The sequence below is a fragment of the Python bivittatus genome, unplaced genomic scaffold (assembly GCF_059951505.1).
Source record: "Python bivittatus isolate LINGU-HERP-01145 unplaced genomic scaffold, Pbiv_v1 ctg000220_np1212, whole genome shotgun sequence".
Classification (NCBI taxonomy): Eukaryota; Metazoa; Chordata; class Lepidosauria; order Squamata; family Pythonidae; genus Python; species Python bivittatus.
The window spans coordinates 32234673-32244868 of NW_028277048.1; the positions used below are offsets into that span (position 1 = coordinate 32234673).

Below are 10196 nucleotides of genomic sequence, written 5' to 3' on the forward strand. Positions count from 1 at the left end.
GAGGAAAGCACAATTTCTTCAGCTGTGCTCCGTATAGATTTTTTTTCTTTTCTAAATAGTACTGTAGATGGCAGATAACATTTTGAAAAGAGCATAAAGAACTGAAATAATAGGTTTTGCTTGCCTTACGATAATCTGAACAAAGCTACATAGGAGCAAGAAAGCTTATGTATCTTCCATAGGGATTTTTTCCTCAGCTGGTGGAAATTTTAATCATGAATTTTCATTTTAAGCTGAAACAACAAAGAGGACTTTTGAACCAGTAGATTGAATTCCAAATGAGACTGAAATTTTACAAAACTCATTTGAGACATTGAATGTCATCTTCTTAAGTGGTTGCTGCCTTCTGAAATTTCATCACCTTGGGTTTTAAAAATAGAATGAGTGATCATTCAGATTGTTATTGCCTTCTGGTAAATTTCTAGTCCTTAAATCATTGTTCTCAACAGATTTGGCAAGTTTGTATTTTATTTATTAAATTTATATACTACCCATCTTTCCCAGAGGGTGACTCTAGGCAACTCACAATTAAAATCTAAAACAGTAAAAACAATAAAAACATAAATATCCATATTAAAATTAATAACAATTCTATATAAAAATACTATATACAATTCAAGATGATGGGGGGAGCAGGATCAATCATCACACCAGCCAATTCCAACAATGTGAGCCCCCATCAGGCCCCCAGGCCATCTGGCATAGCCATGTTTTCACACTTTTTCAGAAGGCCAGGAGAATGGGGGCGGCCCACACCTCAGGTGGCAAGCTGTTCCACAGGGCAGAGGCCAGGGCAGAAAAGGCCCTCTTCCTAGACCCTGCCAGCTGAAATTCCTTGACTGATAGGGTCCACAACATGCCCCTTCTGCTGGACCAAGTGGGGTGGGCGGATATAACAGGTGAGGCTCCTCAGATAACCTGGTCCTGTGCCATCAAGGGCTCTAAAGGTAATAACCAACACCTTGAATTGGACTGAGAAGCAAACTGGCAACCAATGCAGCTTGCGTAACAGAGGAGTTATACATGCCATCCTAGGGGCATTCAGAACTGTCTGTGCTGCTGCATTCCTTCAAAAAGAGCAGCATTATGTAGAGGAGCATTTTATTTTTTTCTAAACCAGCCATGGCTTCCTTTAACACCTTCTTGCACTTAATGGGCCATATTTTAAGGGAGCTATTAGTATAAAGAAGGGAGCTTAAGGCTGCAACCTTTTACTCGAATATAATTCAATATGAGTCAGTCAGACTGCAAGATATGTTTCAGAGTAGTTCTTCACCCTTAAACAATACATCCCCATATTGTCAGGGATTTTCTTTCCAAGGTTTGGGGCCTTTCCATGGGGAGATGTTGTTTGTGTCACAAAGCCCACAAAGGTCTGAAAGAGATGCTGTGATTCCTTGTATGCTCGTTCTGATTGTGCATGGTTAGAGTACACCAACAATATGTTTTTAACCTTGACCTTAAAGTACAGTTTATTTGTAAAGTATTTTGGCTGCCTTTATAAAACCAATTGAAGAACAATTTTAATTGGTTTTATAAAGATAGTCAAAATCCTTTCAAATTAAAATGTCTTACAGGACTGGAAGCAGTTGACAAATTCCTGCAGACTTTATTTAGCTTTTAAGTAATGCTCCTTTTACGGCTTCTGGAAGGGAAACCCGAGAAGTAGCTTTCCAGTCTGTTTGTGACCATCATTAAGTTAAAATGGCGATGATGATGATGATGTTCTTTTTTTTTTAGTTCCTCCGAAGACTATCAAATCCCCCGAGGAACAGATGAAGGTTGAAAACATCCCATTGTCCAGTTCTTTTAACTACAGTGTGCTCCAACATCTTGGCCAGTTCCCACCCCTCATGCCCAACAAGCAGATTGTGGAGTCCAGCAGCAACAGCCAGCCCAGTGCTGGGTTGAACAAACCTGCCATGTCCTACGCAAGTGCTCTGAGGGCTCCTCCAAAGCCCAGACCCCCTCCAGAGCAGGCAAAAAAGAATAGCGACCCCTTGTCTCTGTTTCAGGAACTTAGCCTAGGTAGTTCATCAGGTAGCAATGGCTTCTACTCCTATTTTAAATAATCAGACTATTTTTGTAGAGACATTTTAATTTTTATTTCTGTGAGTAGATTTAAGATAGCTGGGGCTGCTCCTGCAGGCACCATCGTTTCTCTTTGTTTATACTAGTAAATATATCTTGGTTTAATGGCTTTGCTGCTAGACTTGAAGCTAATTCTTTTTAAATTATATTCCACTATTTTACTTTCTTTTTGATGTGGGTCAGAAGTTTGGAAAAAATCCCTAGAAAAAAACTTTTAAAAATTATGTAACTTTATCTATGTGTTGCATTAAAGCTAGCAGCTGAAAAGTTAACTGTGCAACTTTAAAAAATATATAAACATTTTAAAAAAAAGTTGTCTAAATTGTATTTAAAAATGTAAGTAGCATTTACATTTATTCAATAACATTTAGCATACTGTGCTGGGTTTCTGTACCAGAAATGGCCAGTTAATGTACAAATGTATGTTATGTCTGCTTAAATTGTTTATTTTTTTTTTTAAATAAAGATGCAGCATCTTATATTTACATCCAGTTTTATCAGCTTTCTGTGAAGGGATGCTGCATTCTAAGACTTTTATAGTTTTAGAATCTGTACAATGTGGTAATAGTAATTTCCTTTGTAGGACGAAGTGAAGGCCTTTGCTGCAGACCCAGATACCACTCCTTTGCGATTAAACAAAAAAATAGTGATCAACCTAAAGATGAAAAATACATGTTTTATTTTTGGACAAGCTACTCATTCAGCTTGTTGGAGGGATTAATTTAATAGGTTTTTAAACAGAAATCATGAAACGATAAAAATTGCTACATTGGGTGCTTGGTAGTTTAATAGCTATTTAAAAAATCCAATTGAGTAAATTTAAGAAAAAGAATTGGATCCCCCTCCCAACTATGCACGTTAAATGCTTGTAATCTGGTTTCTTCCCCTCTGACTTTTCTAGTGGCTTTAAGGGTTTTTCTTTTTCTTTTTTTCAGTAAAATATTTTGGTACCTTATTTGATGTTTACAGTAAATGTGAAATTATCCACAAATATTCAAATATTTTGCTAACTGTTTTGTTTGAGGAACATCATTAAAGAAGATTTTTATGTTTGCCAAAGCTGTATCCAAATTAATCCCAGCCTTGGGGAGAAGAATTGTGGGGAAGGTGTGGGGAAGCAATATGAATGACGTGGTTGTTTATATTCTTGTATCTTCTGCCAAGGCCTTTGGCCACTATATATTGAAAGAAAAATCTATACAAGACTGTACAGCAATATGTTACAAAATTTGGGGGGGAAATAGGGTAATATTTACCTTCAAGGTTTTGGTCTTGTACACTGTTCATACTTTTGAAAGAAATCTTTTTTAACTTCAACAGAGGCATGTCCTTCTTTACACTTGAAAAGATCTCTTTGATCAGGGACATTAATTTTTTATCAACTATTTATTTTAAGTTCCCACTATAAGACACACAAGTAACATTTTCAAAAACACAATAAGTTTTAAAGTTTCTTCCCATAACTGTTGAAAACGGGGCTTGCTTTACTGGGATGTGTGTTTTTGTTTTGTTGGGCTACTGTATTTGCTGCTGTATTGAATCTAATGTTTGCTTTTGTTTCGGTCCCTTCATTCCTGTTGGATTTTATACATTGTGATGGTGAAATCTCAGTTTGACTGAAATCAGTGTCACTTTTCTTGCTGATTTCAGATAATTAAGGAACTTTCTATAAAAGATATGCATACTAACTTAATGTGCTGCAATATTTTAATAGCTGCTGGGTTCAGAAATGGGTAAAGCTAAATAAAGCTGTTATAAAACCAAACAGAATGAAAGCAGAAGATTCTGCTCAGTTTTGTTTAGCACCCTGAGGACACATTCAGGGTGTTAGCATTCAGTTAGTCAGCTCATGCTGTCCTCAGGTTATATAAACCAGGATTTTATTAGTCCCACTTAAATATCTGAAGTTATTTCTGTTGATTCTCAGTCCTGCCCTGATTACTACTGATAAAAATTGTTGAGGACAATTTGACCTAATGAAGAATTCTTAGTAGCATGTAGAAAGCTATAGTCGTGGTTTGCTTATAGCTCAAATACATTCACTTTCAATCTAGCACTCTAACTTCAGAGATTTCAAATTCTCACACTTAATAGTCTTACTATTCTGTTCACCTGGTCTGAAACTTAAACCAATCAACACTGCTTGGTCAATTACTTTGATCTGTGAGTTAGTGAAGTTAGGAAGAAGGTGTAGTCTTCAGTCTGTTTAATCTATATCATAGCTTTTCTCAAGAGTTAATGTGGAGTTAATAGGTTATAGATTGCAATAAGATGTGGCATATATGCGGATCCCCAGGAAGGTGGTTTCTGAATTTTCTATCACCAAATACATCAGTATTGTGGTGTTAGCAATTTAAAAAAAAAAGAGTTTTGCAAGTGCACAAAAGCTCCATGTTTTCGCAATTCAGTTCCCATTTACATTGGATCATAGAAAAATTCTTATATTCTGTGTTCAGACTGCTGGTTTGTTATGCTAATATTGGAGAAATTTTACTTTAAAAGCAGATCACAACATTCTCACTGACTTTAGGCATGATGGACCTTGATTTTTCAGATCAGTGAATTATACCATTACAGTAATAAAAGGCATACATGTAATCAATTATTGTAACATCTGATTATCCTGATTATTAAGAACATATTGTTGGAGCTATTCTATATTTACGTCTCTGATTCTTATTCAAATTATATACTTTTTATAAATCCCTCTTTTCTCCCACTTCAAAGAAGGTTTTCTTCATTATTTCATTTCACAATTACTTTATCACTGTGGGAACAAACAACTACTTTAGGAGCATGTCATATATCACACAGAATGTTAGAATAGATTAGTAAAGTTAAAAAATGTAATTCTCTTATACTTGGTACTACATAAAGAAAAAAGCTGCTAAAGTTTGATATATGAACCATGTTGGTTGACATTACAATTGAAAAGCTAGTTAGAATAATAAGTACATTTCTTCTAGATGAAGGATTCATTTTGCAGGAAGTATCCAGTCCTGTAAATTCAGAAATACGAAACTGAAAACTGCTTACTATGACTTGAAGCTTAAAGTTAAATGGTTCTTGAAGACAACTTCTCAGCATTTATTTGTAACTCTGAATTCTCAACCTTCTGGGTGTGGGTGTGTAGGTTCCATGTTCAGAAGTTATTTTATTTATTAGCTGTTGATGTTATAATCCTTGGCTGTATCTGAGGGTACATCTGATACCCATTCCAGTCAATCTACTCTCAGTGACTTTGGGTCTATTTTCCAGCGTAAAGAGGACCTATGGTTTACTTATAAAATTTCAGTAAAATAGAAAGAGTCGTGTTTTGAAATGTCACCGATTGAGAGTCCCAGCAGATGGCCATTCTCTATGGCTTCTACTTTATATGAAAGGGCATTTTTAAAAGGCCCACACCGTGCACTGCAGGCATGGGAGCATTCCTGCCTGTTCCTTAGGGGATCCCAGCCTCAGCTCCTGAGCGCATGTGTGTCTATTCAGCCTGAAGTGTCGTGATAAGTACTTGCTGGGGATGACAGAGCAGAAGCACACAGGGGTTCCCAGGATAATCATGCCATTTTAATTTTAGTTGTTTGCTACACCTAAGCCTGTCTTTCAGAGCTGTGTGAAAAGTGACCCTGAGTTATAAAGCTTCAAAATTAAAGGCAAAGAGTATTTAGAATGTCAGTGAGCAGAGAAAATGTCTGCGTTGAATAAAATGTCATAGGTTTGAGAACATACTTATCGTATGTTCTCATGAATAAGTCAAGAGTTTTAGGTGTCAAAATACAGCCCCAAAATTGGGTTTGGTTTATCCACAGATGGTCTTATCTGCAAGTATATATGGTAATACTTTTTAAAAGCACCTGAACGTCCCATATATACTTGCAGATAAGCCCACCTGTGGGTAAGCTGACCCTCAAATTTTTAATCAAATATATTGAAAAATGGATAATCTGTGGATTACCCATGGATAAGCCAACTGTGAAAATTAAAACATGAAAATTTTGAGGTTTTGCTTATCTGCAAATGGTGTGTTTTTCATGGTGTTTTGGTTAAAAATTTGAGTGTCGGCTTATCCGCGGATGGGTTTATACGTGAGTATATATAGTATTTCAGGAATACTCATCCAAGCCAGCTTCTGTTTAAAAAAAAAACAAAACTTGAATTTTCAAGGGCACAGGGGCAGGCAATAGTTTTGTAAAATAGAATTGCCCTTGGTTTTGCCCACTGAGGACCATAGTGTTTAAAGTGGAAACATCACCAGAGGCAGGTTTCTCACCTCTCCCTCCCTCCCTGTTTTGTGTGTGTGTGTGTTCAAAGTACATTAAGTCTATCAATTCCTTAAACCATTCTTTTTATTTTATTTATTTCCAGTGGAGATTGTTCCATCATTCAGCTGCTGGGGCGGGGGAATTACAAGAAAAGGTCCTAGGGTTTGCATGTCCATGGATAGCCACCTCTGCTCTAAGCAGATGATCAGTGTTAACCATCAGCCAAACTAAGTTTATTGCACCTAAGCTGCAGGAGCTAGTATGGCTTGATACATTTGTCAGTATATGGAATTGCAATATTTGCTGAAGAAATCTATTCTCCCTGCAGATTTGCAGCTCGAGTCTTTGTACGGCTACAAATTCCTGATCCTGAAGACTCCAGAAATATTTTTAATTAAATAAAATGTGAATTTGTTACCCTTTGTGTTAACTGTTTTAATCCTAGTAGTGTATATGTAAGAAAGTGTGTCTGCATTTGAGACATGGTGAAAAAAACGTTACCAGGCACAGTGCTGCAGCGTTAGTAGAGTTACTTTGTAAGGTGATCCAAATGACAATTAATTAGGAAGGAAAAATGAGTATGGGTAGATTGGAGTAATATGTAACGAGAATGGTAAATTTGCCTCATATCCCATCCATACTAATGTAAATAGTATTATTTCCACTAATAATTAATTATATCAATATCAATAATAAATAATAAATAATGTAATGATATTAATTAATAATTAATAGTATTAAGTCCTGCTTACTCTTCCTGTCTAAATAGGCCTTTTGTTTATTGTCTCATGCAAGTCTGAATATTGTGTTTTTATTCTATTTGGCTTTGCTGCGGGTATTTACCACCCTTATTGGGACACTACATTAATTACCTACTTAACTATCCATGTTTGTGTAGAAAAGAGCTACTTCTAGACCAAGGTATAATCACATCACATTTGCTCATGCTGAAAGACACTGTGGTGTAACACCACGTGGCATATTAGCATAAATCTATTTGCATCTTTTTAAAGCAACATTTTCCCCCTCCCCAAACTCCCCCTGCTCTTTACCCCTTTGCAGTCTGTCACTGTTGAGTGTCCAGGGATATTTCACTGAGTCCCCAGTGTATTTGACATGTTTACCTCAGATTAAATAGAGGTCGATGTCAATTAGTGCCATTGATGAATCCCACAAAATGGTCCCATGATTCGAATTCACACTATTCAAAGTGATATTTCTATGGAAAATACGGTAATTGGTTCCAGCGTGAAGGAAATAGGCAATGAAAAAATTTAAACATAAATGTTTATAGTTGTATTAATGGAATATTACAGTAAAGGATAAAAATATAATTTATGGTTAACAGAGTCATGGAGTAATTTTACAAAGCAAAATAAAAGCAAAACAAATTCTACTGGAGATTCAAGGCATTCCAAAATCTTGTCTTATTTTATCATTGTTACGACCACGTTTATGTTCAATTACATCAGATTTTTGCTCTATTATTTGTAATAATAAGCCTCTTCTTTTTTAAACTTGTACTGTTTTCCTCTGACGGAATCTTCCTTTTCTCCACTTGGCACACATGAAGATTAGCAGCATCTAAAACCGCAACAGCATGCACTCACCTTGCATTAACTGAATTTTAGGTTGCATTAAATGCAACCTGGCATCAATTTACAATTTGCACTAAATCGAATATCGTATTATTCAAACTCTCACGAATTGCAACCTACCTGTATAACAATAAACCTTAGTCAACATGTGCAGTTTCTTCAGTGTCAGCCTTTACACAGACTGCACTTACTCATTTCTGTTAAACCAGAAATATGATGTTTGTTAAACACACCAGAGAGGCTTGGGTCGATATTCAGTACTAAGCCATGATGGGTAGGCTCGCACTTCACAACAGATCAAAAGCAAACAAATCATACAACTACTAAACTGGTGTTTCTCAACCTTGGCAACTTTCAGATGGGTGGACTTCAACTCCCAGAATTCCCCAGCCAGCAAGGCTGGCTGAGGAATTCTGGGAGTTAAAGTCCACCCATCTGAAAGTTGCCAAGGTTGAGAAACACTACTAAACAATATGTAAAAATAAGACTAATTTCGCCAGAGTCATCTCAATCTACATGAAGTTGCCATATAAGAACTATTCGAGAATTAAAACTTCAAATAATTTAAAACCTGTCTATGGCCCAGTTTAAACAACCAATAAGCTTTAAAACAATAATCTGGCTCTACACAGGGTTCAAAAGAGTTGAACTTCTTAGCATTAATCAGATATATTGTATGAGGCTAACTCAAAAGAGACAAATTGTGGTTGATATATAGAACCTATATACAGCAATACCTCGGTTCACAAACGCTTCTGTTCACGAACAATTCGGTTCACAAACGGCACCGTTCGGAAAATTTTGCTTCCGTTCGCGAACTCCGCATCGGGTGACAAACCCGACCTGCGGCCATTTACCCTGCTGTGACGTGGTTGTGGCTTCCTGTAGGGAGGGGGACTCTCCCTCCAAACAATAACCGCCTCCCCACCCGCCTTCCTGTCCTCCATGCCAGAAGTCGCCTCAAGCAAGGTTAGTGTTCTCTCTCTTCATACTGTACTGTACTGTACTTTGTTTCATATTTTTGTGGTTTAAAAAAAAATACATATGGTTCAGAACGGATTAACCGTATTTACATTGAACCTTATGGGAAAATTTGATTCAGTTCGCGACCAATTCGGTTTGCGACCAGAGTTGTGGAATGAATTAAGTTTGTGAACCGAGGTACCACTGTAGAAGCAATATTTTACACAACATACAGGTATTCAAATCGGGAAGAAGCCAAGCTCAGAATTGGGAATGGAAGTCCTTGGGGATATGAATCTTCAACCTTGTACACCCAAGGCATCTTGGAAAAAGCTGATACAAATTTTGTCATGAATCAAAGCCCCAGAGCACCCATCCAGGTGGTACTTTGTACTGCTCAAAGTTTCATCAATACGGTGGTGAAAGTATGAGGGAAATTCCCACAGGAGTGAGCTACCAATTAGCTTTGGAGGGGAGGTGTTGGTTGGTTGTGTATTATGTAGTCGGCCCTGGCTTGAGAGGTCCCACGCGTGCAAATCTTTACACGTTTCTGATCAATATTTTGTACAAGCAGGTGTCAAACCTACATAATTGTGGTAAATCAGCTTAATTAATAAAAAGACCCTTTGTCTAGAGAACTACCCATTCATAACTTTAGCGTGCTTCACTCTCCCATCCATTGCTGACCGCGTTGTAGATAAGGCATATCTCCCGGGCTCATGGAAATCAGGAATCCTCCATCCCATCACTGAAGGAGCCCTCCATCCAGATTCCATCCGCTTTGGCCCAGATCGCTGTCCCTTTCCCCCTTAGACTAATCCACAGATTACAGCCAGGTAACCCAGATGAACCAGCAATGTAGTCGGCCCTAAATTTATGTGCTCTTGCAGTGGATGGCCAAGCAGTTAGGTTTGTGCAAATACACACCCAATCAATTGTAATAAGACAAAAGTGTGCCTAAGTGTGCACTTTGGGGAAAAGGAAGAACTGGACTCTGACCAAGATGCAAATGTTGAATGATGAAAACCATTTCAAAAAAATCTCTTCCCATGTGTATGGCGTTGTGTGCATGCACACACAGGTGAGGAAATATCCTTAAAAAAATAGCCAAGATCGTTGTGTTTCAAATGACACCATCTTTAAAAAAGAAAATGGCCTTATATGCAATTAAAAAGAAAAGTAAACACGTCTAGTAGTAGGGAAAATCTCCAGTCGTTGCTCAGAAGAGTTGCAAAGCACCAGGAATAGTTTCTCAGCATTTTAACTGCATTTGCTGTCTCCT

The 10196-nt window shown here is 37.3% G+C and overlaps 1 protein-coding gene across 10 annotated transcripts in view; it reads left to right on the top strand.

Annotated features, from left to right (window-relative positions):
* HELZ (helicase with zinc finger) overlaps nt 1-8269 on the top strand; it is a 160590-nt gene extending 152321 nt beyond the window's left edge. For all 10 annotated transcript variants that reach the window (XM_088138282.1, XM_088138276.1, XM_088138278.1 and 7 more), the window contains one exon: nt 1741-8269. In XM_088138282.1, the coding sequence (XP_087994408.1) occupies nt 1741-2072 (332 nt within the window). In that variant the 3' untranslated portion in view covers nt 2073-8269. The remainder of the gene's footprint in view (nt 1-1740) is intronic.
* Nucleotides 8270-10196: the final 1927 nt, after the last annotated feature.